The 18,518-nt window shown below is 33.5% G+C and overlaps 1 protein-coding gene across 11 annotated transcripts in view; it reads left to right on the forward strand.

The window, feature by feature from the left end:
* SNX13 (sorting nexin 13) overlaps positions 1-18,518 on the forward strand; it is a 157,293-nt gene that overhangs the window by 42,141 nt on the left and 96,634 nt on the right. For 10 of the 11 annotated variants that reach the window (XM_064575191.1, XM_064575186.1, XM_064575188.1 and 7 more), the window contains exons 2-5: positions 592-704; positions 4,392-4,494; positions 5,718-5,807; positions 6,901-7,022. In XM_064575191.1, the coding sequence (XP_064431261.1) occupies positions 592-704; positions 4,392-4,494; positions 5,718-5,807; positions 6,901-7,022 (428 nt within the window). Of the gene's footprint in view, positions 1-591; positions 705-4,391; positions 4,495-5,717; positions 5,808-6,900; positions 7,023-14,763; positions 14,867-18,518 lie in introns of those variants that run through there. The other variant, XM_064575193.1, reaches the window with a different exon arrangement.

Raw genomic sequence — 18,518 nt, forward strand, 5'->3', positions numbered from 1 at the left:
TAAGCGACTGCCTTTGGCTCAGGTCATGATCCTGGAGTCCCTGGATCGAGTCCCGCATCGGGGCTCCCTGCTCGGCAGGGAGCCTGCTTCTCCCTCTGACCCTCCCCCCTCTCATGTGCTCTCTCTCTCTCTCATTCTCTCTGTCTCAAATAAATAAATAAAATCTTTAAAAAAAAAAAAAAAGAAATATTCTAAACAAGTACAACTTTGTAGTCTACCTAACTTTTTATATATAAATGTTTTCATAAATACTTTTTTTTTTTTTTTTACCATTTCTCATGCCAGCATATCATTCAACAATTATTGTAATGATTGCTTGCTGTGCATTTACATTGTCACTACATTTTAAAAAAATCATTGCTGATGTACTTAAATACCTTTCTGCATATAGATTTTGTATATTGTTTCTTGGAGATAAAGCTCTAAGAATGTAGTTAACATTTTCAAAAGTAAATACGTAACAATTACTGAAATAGTAACTGTATATGTTTAAAAGGAGAAATGTAAAACTATGTAAAAGTTTTGTTGGTTCTTTTCTAATTCATATGGACATTTATTTATTAAACATTTTTTTTCTTTGCTTTATTTCAGACCAGTCTATCCATATGGGGATGGGGAAGCCTTGGCATTGTCCTTTCTCTAATAACCTTTGGACCCTTTGTAATATTTTATTTGGCCTTTTATATCCTCTGCTTTGTGGGTGGGTAAGTATTCTCAATGATAATCTTACAATTCAAATGTCATACACTTGTTAGAAATTGAAACAAATCACCATGAAACCTCAATAAGAAGAAAAAAAATGACCATGAGAAATGGTAGTATGATTTGTGAATGCTATGTTTGCAAATTATTTTTTTTACCAAAGTTAAATAAAGTAAAATTAAGATATGCAATATAATAAAAGTGGTGGCGATAGTTATTTGTACCAGAAATATGGATAGTCATCTTCAAAAAATTTTTTGATGATATAAAACTTTTTTGTATAATTTGAAAAGTTTTAAAGATTTTTTATTCCTTTTGGTGTTGTTATTATGTTTTAAGGTGGAAAATTTTTTATCTATTACAATATTAACAAGATAAGTAAGTTAAATTGAGATGACTCGTCAAGTTTTACATAGTATAGAAGATACTGTTTCATTGATTAGACTTCATACAATAATATTAATTATTTCCCTTAGTGAATGCTGTCATTTTGTTATAGAAAATTTAAACACCTGATTTTGCTATTTTCTCTTCATTGTTTATTTGATTATGCTTTACATTGAGTTGATAAACGTTCGCAAGAGAGGTTTCAGTCATGATTTAGTATAGCTTCCTATGTGGAGCATTTGGTTCGGATGTGAATTGTATCTAAGAAAAGTATAGAAAAGAGAGGTGGATGCTTGTTACTTAGATACTCAAACCAAGGTAGCTTAACTGAGCGAGTATTTTGTTGTTACTATATATATTTATATATATGCTTGTGTGTATGTATGTATATATAAGATATGTTTATGTAAGTATTTGTGGTATGAATACCTTTGAGTTCTTTTTAAAAACTCTTTTGAGGCTCCAAGTATTTGGAGGAGTTATTGGAATCTATAGGTTTAGAGAACTTAGATGAATTGAATAGGATACATGAACTGCATCCTGAAAGACTATATGAGACACTCAAGGAGTGATTTCTGATTGTACTTCCCACCTCCCACCTCTTTCACGATAGGGTTTGAAAGTTCTGTGTGGCCTTTTCAGAGGGAGTACACCCACTCTTTGTGAAACAAGTGAGAATCAAATCAAGCAGCTACCTCAAGGTCTATCCCTAAAACTGCATTTATTTTAGATTTAACAGTTTCATTATAATTGCTTAGATATGGTACTGGATACTGAAACAATGAGAAATAAGCTATCAGGACCAGATAAATGGAACTTTGAATATCTTTATTGACTAAGATTATTGAAGACTGTAGGTCTGCAGCTCCCTGGGCTTCCTAAATTACACTTCTTTGTCACAAATGAAGACCAGAGAGCAGAATGGTTGCAGAGCTGTACGGTTGCACCTCTTCCCACAGAGTCATGGCTGCTTTTACTGATTGGAAAGGAGGCCGTTTTGAGGAGATGTTTCTCTGAAAAGGAGAGATTTCTTCTCTTTCATGAATTGAATAAACCCTTGGCAAAAGTGAAAGAGAATGATTTCAGACTATTTCCCAATATTTCAGAAAGGGAGAAAATTGTAGCTTTCTTTGTCAGTAGGAGCCCTAGGAACCCTTGGAAGTTGGAGGGGTGGAGAATTATTTCTCAAACTAAAGTGCTCCATATAAAGTTTTGGAAGAGGGGAAGGGTGAGGAGTCCATGCATTTCAAAATCTTGGTAACCTTTCTTATTTCCTTTTTGAGTCTGCAGATTTATCAGGGAGTAATCAAAATTGATTTTAGATACTTCTAAAGTTCTGTAAAAATTTTTAGATAAGATGGGATATTAGATGGCATGCTAGGATCACTAAAAACTTTTTCGATAATATTAAGAGTCACATGGTAAGGTCTGAAACTCCAACTTCATGCTATATCATAAATGTTCTGGTCTGATGTTCTGTTCAAGATTGTTAATCTCAGTGAAATTCACTGCCGTAGTAAGGGGACTTCCAACTTAAGTACTAGAAAGCCTCCCAGAATTCTCTCAGGGGATTAATTAAGCATTTCTAGATTACTCAGTTATAGTCAATGACTACCATAGTTCTGAATCAAGTCTTCCTTATTTTGGCTATAATTAGAAAGGAATGATTGTTTTTTCTTTGATGTAACTTAGTATAGTTTAATGCCTTATGAATTGGAAGAGCAGATACAGGCTTTTAAATATCAATCTCAAGTAAAATAATTACATTTCATATAATCATTTCTTGGTTTTAGTGTGTTTTTTTATTGTCTAAGTTTTTAAGATACTTTTTTTTCCTTATATAAAATGCAAGTTTGAGAGCAATTAATACATTCCTAGGGAAACCACCTTTGTTTAAAATTCTGCAGTTAACCATCTACAGTGTTGATAATGTATATGTTTTGCTGATAGTCAAAGCTAACTCCATATTTTCTATAATAAAGATAGCTTTTGGAAGGAAAATCACTTAGAGTTTTTTGTATTATGTGTTTTTTTGGGGGGATACTATTGATACTGTGTTATGGGTTATTTAATGGAATTCTGTTAGATTGCATGATGCAGTCATTTGTAGCACCTGTTTTTACTTAAACCTCAAGGCTGAAACCGGTGCTTTGTAAGATTAGACTGTTCCTTAGTTTACTTTTCTACTATCATTCTTTGGACAAAGGTTAGTGTTTTATCAGTCTGTCTCATGATAATAATTTTAGAAATACATAGTTAATATAAGCATTTAATTATGTCTAAATCTGCTTATTGCTAGATATAACTGAAATATGGGGCCAACTTGATTCTTAGTAATAGTATCAGATGCAAGACAGATTAAATTTATTGTTCCAAGGCTAGCTTTTTTAAAAAGAAACAAAGAATTGATAACATGGGCTGATTTGATTTTGTTTTCTCAACTCATCTTTCAGCTTTTGTAGTGCTTGTACTAAAGAGCAGCAGATAGCCACAAAAAGCAGAGGACTTTGAGAACCTTCCTTTTAGTAGTTGAGGCTGATCCATATTTAATTTTTCATAGTTCCCTTCTTGTCACAACAGCGGTTGAATTGTTGTAAGATTACTATAAGATTATTATAAAGTTAGAATTTGATGTTTTTCTGTTATGGATTTCCTGTCTACTTAGTGGTGCTTAGATTTAACTGGTAAATTTTAAATATAGGAAATATTGATAGCATTTAGTCAATACTTAGAGTAAAACAGTTTTAAGCCAGTTTTTATCTTACCTTAACTCTATAATTTTTTAAAAAAATAATTAGCCTTTGGAATGTATTTATATGTATTTTTAAATTCCGGTCTGATTATAAACTATATCTTTTTTTTCTTCTTTGGACTATAATTGCTTATTCTGTTTCCATAATGGCAAGTTACGTTACTATTTCACATTAATTAGTTAATAGAACTATAGAAATGTGTGATTTTAGCTATAGATTTAGATCTCATTTGTCTTCATCCTTGGTTACCTAGCCTACTTATTTAGCAAGGGCTGATTTTCCAAAAGTTTGAACTTGTTGCCAGGGATTCTTTATGAAACATTTATATGAAAACTTTGAAAGGCATTCTTGTAGAAGTTCACAGAATGTTTGTAGTTGTTTTAAACTTCAGAACATAACAGTCAATTACTTGCCTTGCTGAAGTCAAAAGCTGATTTTTTAGTGAGTGATAAACCATCTATTAAATCTGAAAAATATCTGGTTAATAGATGTGTTAAGTTATAAAACAATTTTGTTTTTGTTTCTATAATTGAATTTTTTCTGCCCCAGGGGTTTTGTGGTTACTCTCCTGTTTGGAAAAACAAACTCAGAGAAGTACCTAGAGCAGTGTGAACACTCATTTCTTCCTCCAACGTCAACTGGGATTCCTAAGGTAAATAGGGTAAAGGAATGTAAAACCTCAAAGTCTTGTTCTATGAAATGATGGTAATGTGATCATCTGTATGTGGCTTGGCAGATGTTCCTATAATCCACTGATGCTCAGTATAAACTTATGGGACACTTTCTGATCATGCTTAGAAAATACATTTTAAAAGATTATTTTGAAAACTTTTATAGTGTTAGATGTTAAGAGTGGGAATGCAAATTTTAGGAAAAGATAGAAATTTGGGGCCTCTTCCTACTATCTTAACACAGGATTTCAAAATTTGAAATGAAATGAATTGCATAGAAACCAGAGAAAAGAAAATGGGTATTCTTTTTTAACTGACTTGAAAAATACAGCTTACTATTAGGATACCATATTCTATAAGTAAAATTGGAATTTGGTACTATAAGTAGGCTTTAGATTTGCATTGTCTTCAGTTCTTGTGGTATTGGGATGGTTTGTTTCATCTTGTATGAAAAGAGACAAAATGATCTGGAGTTAATGCCAGTATCTTACCTTTACAGTTACTAACTTGTCCATTATGTGCTAAGATGTAGGAGATGCAGAGATAGTTATATACAGTATTACTTTATATTACTGAAATAAAAGAATTCACCCTATCCTTGGATGTTGCATGTTATAATTTGAAGTGTGTGTTTTATATATATATTTGTACTTTTGTTTGTTTGTTTTTGTTTTTTGTTTGTTTGTATTTTTAACTGAAGAGTGTCCCACTACTTTTCACTTTATTTCCAGGCCAGTGGTCTTACTGAACACTACAGAGAAATAGAGAAATTCATTTTCTTTTGTGCTAAAAATCAAATAAAAAATTTTATTTGGCACCTGCTATACTGTTTTGGGCTGGGAGGGGGAAGGGAGAAGAGGAGCAGAGTTTAATAAAGACAATCATTAACTTGATTCACCTGAAACACTAACTTATGGTTTGAAAGTTTCATTGAAATACAACAACAGTATATCTTACATTTTCAGTTTTCTCACATTCTAAATAATATTTGCCAATTTTACTAAACTTTTGAGGATAACAATAGATTTTTTTCCCTGGGTGTCTAGCTGTGTTAACTTGAGAAATAGTCTTTGGTTTGTATCAGAGCATTGAGAAATAAGATTACTGACTGACTTGAAATGACAGGGAAGTTGCAAGTTAGAGGTAAACTATACAGATTTTAAATCAAGAAAATATGCAGTAAAATGTTGTGATTTCCCTTAAGTGCTTAGAAGAAATGAAACGAGAAGCCAGGACTATAAAGATTGATAGAAGATTGACAGGTGCCAATATAATTGATGAGCCTCTCCAGCAAGTGAGTTTTCGTATGTGGTATTTGAATTCCTTATATTGTGTTGTAAGGTATATTTCTTTTGAAAATACAAGGAAATGAAAAAAACAAAAAAGAAAGAAAATACCAGGAAATAATTTTTGCTATTTATGTAAGATGCTGGAAATTCACTGTAATGCTGTTCTTGGATTCTGTACTTAAAGATACTGCCTTATTTGTGAAATCATTTATAATGAAGTGGTTTATGTAGTATTAAAGCCTTTTGTTTGAATTTGCATTTAATAAAGTTTTTGCTGACCTAGTTGATAATGTTTCTAATTATTTTAAAGTTAAAATGCTCTTTAGCTGATGAATAAGCTTAGTGTTTTGGCAAATCAGACAATTTGTATTATAGTTTTTTAAATGGATATACCTGATTTGATTCAGAAATCTTAAAAAAATTAAAAATTATTCTCCCTCCAGATAGTTTTCATTGATATTTGATTATATGATTATTATAATGTGTTCTTTAAAATTCTAACATTTCTTTTATAGTTAAACCCATATTTAGTTTATCAGATTTTCAAAAATAATATACATCAAGTTGTATTATTTGATGTATTGACTGATTTAATACTGTTGGCAGTATCAAAGTTATTCGATTTAAGTGAACTCCTGTGTTTTTTTTTTTTTTTGTAATTTGATTGCAACAGATCTGATGATATAATCTTGGAAAAGTGGTTTCTTTTTGAGAATTAGGGTCAGTTGGCATTATTTTGCACCTCATTCCATCAAGCTAATTAAAACTCTTCATTATATTATAGCATTGAAAATTTATTTTTTTTGCAAGCTCTATCTTACCTCAGTATGGGTAGGGGTTGACCATAGGTAACTCTAATTTTTAAAAAATTTGGGCAGTGGGTGAATTGGGACACCAAAATAATATAAAATTTTTTGAAATGGTTTTTTAGCATATCGGTCCTTTTGTAATGAAGGCAGGTTTTTTTTTTTTGTTAATCACAATTTAGTATGTAGAGAGTAAATATAAATTGGTAAATAATCCTTTCAGGTTTTAGTTTGCTGCTGATACTTTTTAAATCCTAAAAAGCTGTGTTTTTTCCCAATATTTTTGTTTTAGGTTATCCAGTTTTCCTTGAGGGATTATGTCCAGTATTGGTATTATACACTAAGTGATGATGAATCTTTTCTTCTTGAAATTAGGCAGACTCTTCAAAATGCACTCATTCAGTTTGCCACTAGGTAAGGTCACTGATGTAGAAAAATTTAAATATGTTGTTTATACCAGCATGGAAAATGACTTTTAAATGGGAGAGGGAAATTATTAATTATTATTATTAAAAGGTAAGTGAAACAGTAGATGATTGTGAGATAACTCTCAAATTATAGAACTAGAGCTCTAAAAACCTGTACTGCTTTAAATTTAACCTTTACATTTACAGAATGTTTATCTTGATTAAACCCTGTTCTCTCAGTCTGAATGTCAGTTTCTTCCTCAGGGTCCAGTCATGTGACTTTTACCTCACTCACTGAGAATACTTTTTTTCACCTCTTACCCAGATACTCTGTTTTATTTGAGTGCCATGGAAATAGTTTCAGTAAAACTACTCTTTTTTTTTTTTAAGATTTTATTTATTTTTTTTATTTATTTGAGAGAGAGAGAATGAGAGACAGAGAGCATGAGAGGGAGGAGGGTCAGAGGGAGAAGCAGACTCCCCGCTGAGCAGGGAGCCCGATGCGGGACTCGATCCTGGAACTCCAGGATCATGACCTGAGCCGAAGGCAGTCGCTTAACCAACTGAGCCACCCAGGCGCCCAGTAAAACTACTCTTTTGACATATACCTTATGGAAGTCCTCTCAGTGGGAGAGGAAACCAAAGGAGCATAAATCGGTGGAGAATATTCAGTTTATATTTTCAGAAGTATATTTTGATGAGTTTGCTTTAAGAAATTTTTGTGAGATATACTAAAATTCTTACTTTACTAATCCCACTTATATACTGCCTCCTCTATGACACAGTATTTTGGTCTATATCATTGTATTTAAACTACTTGATTTTGGGGGTAGCCATTTTATATACAGAAATGACTTATTTTTGAAAGAAAGGATTTTATGTTTAGATGAGTTTGAAAATTTTTTTGATTAAAAAATCACTACACACAAAGATTTTCTTACTAGCCTATAGCCTAAGGCAGGAAGCTGCATGCCATGGCCATGAGAACACCTTTAAATCAGAAGGTGCTATTTTTCAGCCAACCCCCTGTTCTTCCCTACTTAGGTTCTTAAAATACAATCTTGTACTTTTGAGAATCTTGGAGAATAGAGCTTTGCCCTGGGGCTTTTACTGCATTTTTATCTCTGTGCACATAGATGTTTCCAGCTGAGTCTACCCTGTCAGGACTTTTCATCTGTAACTCAGGTAATCCTAAGCTTTAGAGTAGGAGGTTAGTTCCTCAACCTCAGGTCATTGGGGAAGCCTGCAGTAATGTTTATGGTTTGAATAACAACCTTACTTGTAGAGATAAATTTGAGTTCCTTCTCCCTTAGTATTAACAGCAGACATTTGCAGAGTAGCCAGCCTTAATTACAAGTGTAGAGTTGCTTTGGAACACAGAAAATAAAGTATAATTAAAGTTCAGAAATAGGATTTTATCTCCTTTATTTCATATATATAACGTTATTGAGTATTAGGTATTCATTTTTTCAGGCAACTCTTCTGAGTCAGTCATTTGCTACTTTCTATAGTAACATCATCCTAATGACTTTTTTTTTTTTGCCCTTTGGAAACGTGGGAATAGGAGTTCATTATAGATGTGTCTGACTTCCTAAGTATATATTGAAACATAACAAATTTTAGACCTGGAAAGAACTTTGAACTAGGAATTGGGAGACTTCAGTTTGCATTCTGCTCTACTACATAGCTCTGGAACTATGAGCACGTATTTTAAACTTTTTGAATCTTGGTTTTTCTTATATGTGATAAAAGCATAGTAATATCTGCCCTGTTCTGTGTTCCTCACAGGGTTATTGTTGGCATCAAATTCATCTGTCCATTCAACTAATATCTTGTGATTCCTTTGTACCAACCAGGTGCTGCAGATACTGCAGTGAATAAAACAAAATCCCTGATCAGTGGAATGTAATGAAAATAATAATTTTGAAAATTGTGAAGGAATTTAGAAATTTAAGTTTTTAATGCCCTTTGACATTTATAATTTCACAACAGATGAGGAAGCTAAGGTCCAGAAGGACTAAATGGTTAGTCCAAGATTATCCAGTGAGTTGGGACAGAGTAAGAATTAGAATCAGATTGTTCTTAGCAGTCTAGTGTTCTTCCTCCATTCCCTACCAGAAGATATATTATGATCTAGATTTTTCATCTTAGTTTCCCCCACTTTTTTTTTTTTTAACCTTTCATTGCAATGCTTTCCCTGTTTTTGATTCCCCCAAACCACTTTTTCTTTACACTTCATGTAATAAATTGTTATGTTTTTGGTTTTCCTCCCCTTTGGTAACATTGTATGCTATCAAGCTGAATATTTAGGTGATTGCAGGAAAAGTCAGGTTTCTTCCATCCTAGACTGATCTGAATTTATATCTTTGCTTTCTCATTGGCCTTAAGATTTTGGACAAATTAATCAGCTTCTTTTGAACCGTAGCTTATTCATTCATAAAAGGTTGATAATAACGAAGTTACTTCTGAGGCTGTTTTCAGGCTAAAAATGGTATGAAGTAAAAGCCTCTGGCATTTAGTAAGGCTCAGTAATTGATAGTGCCATCTCTGTGAATGACTTTATTTTTGTTCTATGTTGGTTTTTTTCTATTACTACTAAAAGGTATGTCTTAATAGAGTCTCCCTGACTGTTTTCAATGCTAGTATAAAGAAAATTAGGTCTATTTACAATCATTTGAGTACTACTTCAGTCCTTGTTCTGTGCTGTCTGTTGTGTATTCTGGAGCAGACAACAGGAGCGCTACATTATTGCCTCTTTCAAGTCACAGTCTTGTATAGGGGCGGGCCCATGAAGTCCTGAAAATGTACACAGAACTGTTTTTTTCCCTTTTGAGTGGTTATAGATTTCATTTTTAAAAGGGCCTATGAATCCAGAAAAGATTTAGAACCACTCAGTTCTAGTGTTCATATTTATTCATTACCCTGAGGAAACAATTACAGAGTATCAGCTAAAATGAAATGCTAATTTTGAGACATAACAGGAAGAAAAAGATACTTAGAGTCTGAAGTCCTGATTTTCAGCTTTAGTGCTATTATTTATTAAGCTGTATGGTCTTGAATGGGCAAAACACATAAATTCTTGGAGTCTGATGATAACCCGTATCTACTTATTAGGTTGTTAGGGTTAAATGCCCTCTCTCAATGCATCACATGTGAGAGAGTACTTTGTAATGATAACACCTTGTGTTAACATTAGTACCTGTTACTCTAGTAGCAATTTGGGGATGGAAACCTTCATAGAGCACTCTTGACTTCTCTGTGGTAGAACCTGGGTGTGAACTAGGTTGGAGCTTTAGGGGTTGAATCTGAGATAACCTATGTATTTTTATTTCTCTTCAAATAAGATATTATGTATAAGGCTGAGAGTCCTGGGAGATTTGTATTATAATTCTACCTGTACCATTGAGTTACAGTGTACTTAAAATTTCTTAACATATGTCTAAAATAATAATAGTAATACTTGTAGCAAACTTAGAATTGTGAGGGGCAAATGAGATGATGTCCAAAAAGCATTTCCTGAAGTATTTGTCAACCAACAAGTGGTATTTTGAGCAAGTTACTTGACTTTCTGTGTCTCGGTCTCTGCATCAGTAAAATGGGATAATTACCTCATGGGGTTGTTGTAATGTTTATCTGGAGGAGTAGTGCGTGTCACACACCACAGGGTCTAGTACATAGTAAATGTTCAGTGAGTGTTAACTTGGCTGTTACTGTTAATTTTTGTTATAGATTACCTTCCTAGGATATATAGATACAGATTCTTTGACTTTGTCTTAGTTTGTTCTGTTTTGTGGGGGAAGGAGCAGGTGGAGACAATATTAAAGCACATAAAATGGAGAGAAATAAAGTAGTCATTTGTGTGGTACTGAGAGCAATTTTTATCTAGAGGTAGAATGGACCAGAGTAACTAATGAAGACCTCATGTGGATTAAAGTTAAAACTGGGCTTCAAGAATGAAGGGGGGGAAATCGGAGGGGGAGATGAACCACTTCAGAACCATCGGAGGGGTGTGGGGGGATGTGTTAGCCTGGTGTTGGGTATTAAAGAGGGCACGTACTGCATGGAGCACTGGGTGTTATGCACAAACAATGAATCATGGAACACTACATCAAAAACTAATGATATAATGTATGGTGATTAACATAACATAATTAAATAAAAAAATAAAATAAAACCGGTCTTCAAGAATGAATAGTGGAATAGACAGAGGGATGAAGGACATGTTAGGAAAGAGCAAAGTTCTGAGAAGGGGAATAAGATTAGTGTGGTTGAAGCAATAAGGAGATACAAGTGATCAGGGAACCTTGTTGCTTTCACAAGTGTGAAATGTGGCAACTGTGTTCATCCCTGTTCCCGTTAACCCCAAGATTAGCAGAAGGGAGATATATTCTAATGCCACTGGGTTCTTCCTAAAGGGTTTTCCCATGGCAGGAGGAGGTATGGCTAGATAGGTTCCAAGATTCAGTGGTTGTAATACTAATGATAGCACTGTTTCTGGAACGATGGGGGATATGTTCTGAAAGTTTAACCATTTTTCTCACTAACCATTTTGCTATAGAAGTAATAGATCATGTGTTCCTAGACTTGTCCAAAAGGCAGGCACATCAAATAATGGACATTTGCAACAGTAAAGTTGTATATACTCTTTTGCTATTTTACATTCTTTGCCATTTGAAAACTTAGCTTAAAACTGACTTTAACTAGAAAGATGATTATTGTCATATTTACTACAATATAGCAAAAACAATTAGGAACCATTAAGTATTTAAAAGAAGGGGCAATAAGTTAATGTTTTTGCATATGTAGAATAGACCAGGAGTTGTTAATTGTATAGTTATATAATTCACATACCATACAGTTTACCCACTTAAAGTCTCAGTGGCTTTTAATATATTTATAGAGTTGTGCACCCTTCATTACAATCAATTTAAGAACATTTTAATGATTCCATGGGAAACCTAGTATCCACTTTTCATTCACTCCCTACATTCCCCCCAAAGTTTCTAGCTCTAGGCAACCACTTATCTACTTTCTGTGGTTTTGCTAATTCTGGACATTTTATATGAAGGAAATAATACATTATGTGTTCTTTTGTAACTGACTTCTTTTACTCAGTGTGATGTTTTCAGGGTTTATCCATGTTGTAGCAAGTGTTATTACTTATTCTTTCTTACTGCTGAATAATATTTCATCATATGGGCATAAACCACATTTTGTTTATCCATCAGTTGGTGGACATGGGATTGTTTCCACCTTTTGGATATTATGAAGAATGTTACTATGAACATTCAAATACAAGTTTTTCTGTGGACTTATGTTTTCGTTTCTCTTGGATATATAGGAGTAGAATTTCTTTCGTACACAAGTTTTTCTGTGGACTTATGTTTTCATTTCTCTTGGATATATAGGAGTAGAATTTCTATGTTGTGTAGTAACTCTTTACCTTTGAGGAACTGAAAATTGTTTTTCAAAGTGGCTGCATATTTTCACCAACACTGTATGAGGGTTCCATTTTCTCCACATTCTTGCTTATACTTGACTGTCTTTTTTTTCTTCTTCAAGTTTTATTTATTTAAGTAATCTCTTTACCCCACGTGGGGCTTGAACTCACGACCTTGAGATCAAGAATCACATGATCTTCCAACTGAGCCAGCCAGGTGCCCCATGATTTTGTTTGTCTTTTGGATTACAGCCATCCTAGTGGGTGTCAACTGATACGTCGTTATGGTTTTGATTTGCATTTGCCTGATAGGTAATGATACTGAGCATCTTTTCATGTGCTTATAAGTCATTTGTATAGCTTCTTTAGAGGATGTCTGTTCAGATCTTTTCCCCATTATTAAATTAGGTTATTTGTAATTTTATTTTTAAATGGAGTGTACTGTAGTCAATTTTTGTAAATACAATTTTATTGGGCAGTCACACTGATTGGTTTGCATTTTGTCCATGGCTGCTTTTGTGCTACAGTGGTAGAGTTGACTAGTTGTGACCCCAGACAGTGTCATCTGCAAAGCCTAAAATAGTTGCTCTTTGGCTCATTAGAGAACAAGTTTTCTGACTCCTGAAATAGTTTTTAATCATTAAAATATTTAGGAAGTGTTGTTAAACAAGTAGGAAATAATTTTAGAATAAAAACTCATGCAATATAGTGTATGATTTTGGCTATGTAAAAAACTCAATATGCATGCATAATAAAGAGACTAATAGGAAATACACTAAAATATTAACTGGTCTTTGGATTGTGGATTTATGGCTGATTATAACTGATGCTGAAAATCAAAAGAAGGAAATTACACTTTACAAAATGGGAATATATTTTATAGCCAGAGATAGAAACATTTGGTAATGAGCAATAAAGATCTCTAAGATGGCTTATTTTAAACTGAATTTTCCTGTTTCTCTGTTTTTTACGTTCTTAGGAACATGTAAATTTAAGAATCATTTTTTTTCGACTACAGATGACCTGTTTTGTATAGGCAGCCACCATCCCTGTATGTCTTTGGAAGGTGATCCTGGAAAATAATGCTTAATAGAGTGTTTTGTACATGATGAAATAGTGGAATAATAGTCAATAAATTCTTGTTGATTGAGTTCCTGTTTATGACTTACATGTTACCTTTTTTCCCCACAGAATTTTAATATATTTTATTATTGAGTCTAGGAATGTTTCATTTGTCAGGTACATTTTACTAGAAATCTTGTTTATTAAAATAGTTAGCAGCATTACTTTAATTTTTTAATACTTAACATTATACCTAAGAGGATGCACACTTAGCCCCAGGTTATTTATTTTTTTTTCCTTTCCTGTAGCTTGTTTAAGGCTTCGTGCTCTGTGTTCCTTATACTTAATCTCTAAAATAGGTGAATGTGCTCTATATGTGTTTCTTTAAGTTCTTCATTGTATGAGAGCCACATCCTTTAGAACATCTGGATATTTAACCTCTTTTTGAAGCATTGGGACACAGGATATAGAACTGGACTTCTTATGTAGTGTTACAGTTCACTAAATACCATTTCCTTTAATATGGTTATATAAAACTGCATATCTAAAATTTTTCTCCCATTTCTTCCAATTTGTTTGTAACTTTAAGAGTCAGGAAGTTTTGTGTTCTTATTAAGGTAAAGAAAACAGTGAATTGAAAATTAAGTACCTTGATTTATTTTTTTAAACAAAGCCTTGATCTCACTAGCTATATAATCTAGAATAAGTAATTGAAGCCTGGCACTACAATGATAGGGACTTGTAATTATTTCAGATCCCTTGAGTGTTAACTCCCTGGTGAGGTTGGTACTAGTCTCAGTTTGTTTTTATTTTTCCAGTCATACCTTGTCCTCAAAACATGCCCTCATATACTCCGTCATACCTTACATTTTGAATACCATTTGAGGAGTTATTTCTTATAATGTCTAATGTTGCTAATTAGATTTAACTTACTTAGAAATTAAAGTACTTTTCTAGTCTGTTACTTTACTAGTAGGAGGTCTTAGAATAAGATGATAATAAAGTTTTTATACCTCTTATATTTCTATGTGGTCAGAAAGAATGCTTCATTTCAGACATAAAAGACACTTAGTAGACTAATCTTTTTTTGATGGTTAAGTCTATCAGTGAAAACTTAAAAATTTTTATTTGATTATCCCGATGACTGCTATTCTTTATAGAATGAGGAAAACAATAAATTTGTAGTTTTAGAAGTCTGCTGTAAGTTTTCTGAAGTGTAAATATTCCCACCGTGGTTGATTTTAAGCTATCGTCTGGAAGTCACTGAAAGTGCAACTAGAAAAGAGATGTGCACGTTTGGCCCCGCGCCGCAACTGGGAAGAGGTGCAGCCAGTGAAGGGAGCAGACAGGTTTGTAACCATCAAGCAGTGAGACTTGTTTCTTTGTGTGGTTGCTAATTTAGCTCTTATAAAAGAGGAATTTTCTATATATATTTGAGGATTATGGTAGAGAGTAATAATAAATTTCATGTAAGTTCAGGAATGCTGTGAAAAAAATGTTGCATTCTTTTATACTTATCCTTATAATTTGATTTTTAAAATAATTTTAAAAGGGAAACAAAGGTGTTCGAGAGAGGTGGTTATGGTAACGTATTTATGAGTAAATTGAGATTGGAAGAAGTGTACTTCTTTTAAAGGATTTAGAAGCAAGTTTACAATTCTGTGCCTTAAAAATCTGCTCAAATTCAATTTCAGGCTGAAGCTTTTGGCACTGTGACAAAGTATTCCCTCAAGGGCTCCTAAACGATGGAAACAAGTAAAGGTTTATGTATTATAAAGAGTATTTCCTTTCTAATAGGGAATTATGAGGGGGAAGTTACTTCCTGATTCAATGGCTCAGGGAAGAAGGAATTCTTCTTTAGAACACCACCTGCTTTCAGCAAAAAATGTCTGTGGATCCGTTGATCAATAGCCCTCTACTGGAGTAAAACTTTTCCAAAATCTTCTCAAAGATCCTTGCTTGTTGAAATCTATCCAGAAAAACTAGGAATTTTACTATAGTAAAGTTTTTTTTTTTTTCAAAAATGCATATTTTTTTTTTTACATAGAGGATAAAAGAACTTATATATAGGAGATTAATATATATTATTATAAATTTATGTGATTGGTTATTATATTTCCTTTATTGATTAATATATCTTTAAAAAGCCTTAAAAAATATACTTTAAACTCATACACACTATGCAGTATACAGTGCCATTCTTACTGTTTTCAAATAAGGTCTTAGGAGTCATTTCTGAGAAAAAATAGTGTGGCATCAGGAACATAACATTTATTATAAGATTGTTTCTGTGGGAAAATCAGTTTTTACCTTTATCATTTTGATATAAAAAACCTTTTCCAGGAAAGTATTCTGCCAAGAATGTGAAGATTACCTTTACTGCCAAACAGCTACCCACTTCTCTAGTCAAGCAAGTCTACCACTACATGGTGACCCTTGCATATACCATGCTCATTCCCTTCTTTTGCTCATTCCTTTCTTTCTCCTGTTACAGTTAAATTCATTAAGATTTGTTTTAAGTGTAGCTGCCTTATTTAATCCTTTTAAATTACAACATATCACTTAATCAACCTCTACTTACTTTTGTGTGTGGTTATCGTCAAACAAAATTTTAAGTTATTTTTGGCATGGTCCCAGTTCTGGACTACTGTAGTAGCAGTTCTCTTAACTTACTTTAGTTATCCAGTATTCTCCATTCCCTTTCGAAGGTGTACTGACTCATACCCTTAGTATTAAAGCTAGGCGAAGAGACCACTCTCTAGTACTTCTGTCCACTTCTATGCCTGGGTCCTGTCCCCAGAAAATCTGATGTACTTGGTCCCTGGTGTGATCTTAACATGTGTGATTTAGAGGAGAAAGATAATCAGTTATGTTAAAAAAAAAAAAAAAGAAAGTTGTATTTGTTTCTGAACCCATGTATCCCAGTTACACTTTTTATTATAATCATCACTTAATTTATTCCTACATAGTTGGAAGAAGTATGAGAATGGCAAGGTAGTTTCTGTAAAAACTAAGGCATTTGCTTTGGAATTTTACTCAAGCTAGTTGATAGATTGCAGTTGATTCAGGTGTGCAGAAGACAACTAACGAAATATTGGTGGAAAAGTCTTGAAGGACTGCATTCAGATTTGTTCACAAATGTCTTTAGTTGTCATGCCATTTAAAAGAAACTGGACACCATAACTGTTGCAGTGTTGTAATATTTTATTAAAGACAAAAGCCACATTAATATCACTTGGCAAGTGATGCAAGGTCTTATGTTGAAAGATTTGTATGATTTTAGTTAAAATGAAATATATTCATGACTCCCTCTTTTGTCAAATATTTTGATTTACTTACCAGTTTCCTACGTACTGTGTGTGTGTGTGTGTGTGTGTGTGTTGCACATGCTTGGTTGGGTATTCAGGTAATATAATCAGGGACTCTTAAAGCTCTAAGTGTCTTTAGAGAAAACAAACCCTGGGAAGTGATGTGATTTGCTGAATTTCACAACAAATGAAATGGTGAATCTTTTACTTGAATTAAGGGCGTATATGCCAATCTAGTGTTCTTTTACAGAAATCCTTAATTGATTTGGGTGTGTTTTTTGCATTACTGATGCTGAGCTGCACACTGCTTAGCAAAGATGGAACCAGTGAAGCAATTTATATAAATCTCATTGCCAGCCCACATATTTGGGATATTCACTGCATTTTTTTTTTTGGTATTAGCATTAAATAGCTTAGAGATTTAGAGAGGCAAAAGGAGCTCCTCACTTTATGTTCTGTTTCAGAACTTTAAGGAGTAAAGAGACTGTCCTATGCACCTCATGTTGCCTTTCTCCAGGGACCTATTAAGAGTGTTTTTGACCCTGAGAGAGGAATCAGTAAATCACTATGTATTGAGTGTTTCCAATGTTCAATACATTATTTAGCCATGGGAGATACCACTGTGAATAAAATGAGCATGGAATAAAACAGATGAAGTCTCTGGCTTCCTGAGATTTTTATCTCAGCAGTTGTATTTATCTCTACCAGTTGAATTATTTAACTGTAGGTTGTAAGTGCTATAAAACATGAAAAATTTGGTGCTATGAGATCCATACCTCGTCTGAAGGAATATGGCAGAGAGAGAGGGGGGCGAGGGGTATTGAAGGCTGCCATGTAGAATAGATATTTTAGATGAACTCTAAAGTAAGTGGGAATTGTCAAGCCAATGTGGGGGAGAGAAGGGAAATGTGTGGAGAGTGGGCAGGGGTGAGCAAACTTGGCAGAGGGATTAGCCTGTCCAGAGGCTCTGAGATATGAAGGGGGATATTTGAGAAATAGAAAGAAAGCATGTGAGTCAGCAGAACAGAAGGGAAGGAGGAAGGTGGAACTGATGGTGATGAGGAAGTAAGCCTGGTCCTCCTGGGCATGCGAGATCTTCAAGAAAGTATTCATGCTTAACCCGGAGATTGATGGGGGAGGTATTGAACTGGTTTTGAATCTCGTATTTTGTACTGTCATATTTGTATTTGTATTTTTTTGTTTTTTACATTTTACCATCTTTTTTATTGTGATAAAACATGCAAAATTTTAAAAAGACCGCTCTGGCTGCTCTATGGAAAACAGAATGGAGGGGAGACAAAGGTGGATGTGGGAGACCATTTAAAATAAAAGGCCAGGAATAGAATGCTGGCATTAGGGATGGAGATAAAGGCATGCAAATATATGTTGAGAGGTACACTGGTTTGCTTTCTGCTTTTGTACTTTAATAAAACTTTATTACTTGCTTGCATTCCTAATTAACTTCCGTATTTCTTGCAACCATTCTGTCAAGATACATAAGCTTCAGGGGCCTGCTATGAATTTTAGATTTTCAAGGTAGGGTTGAATATATTACTTATTCTCTTGGTCATATAGGAAATAATGCTCTCCTATCTTTAAGTTCAGGAAAGGAAAGCTTAGTAATAAAATGAAAGTGTAGGTAATAGCATTTATTGTAATAATCCGGGTGTTTTTATTAGAATAGAAATCAAGT

This window comes from Mirounga angustirostris, unplaced genomic scaffold (assembly GCF_029215605.1).
Source record: "Mirounga angustirostris isolate CCGP_5_RB_7025 unplaced genomic scaffold, mMirAng1.0.hap1 SCAF_12, whole genome shotgun sequence".
In the NCBI taxonomy this organism is placed as follows: Eukaryota; Metazoa; Chordata; class Mammalia; order Carnivora; family Phocidae; genus Mirounga; species Mirounga angustirostris.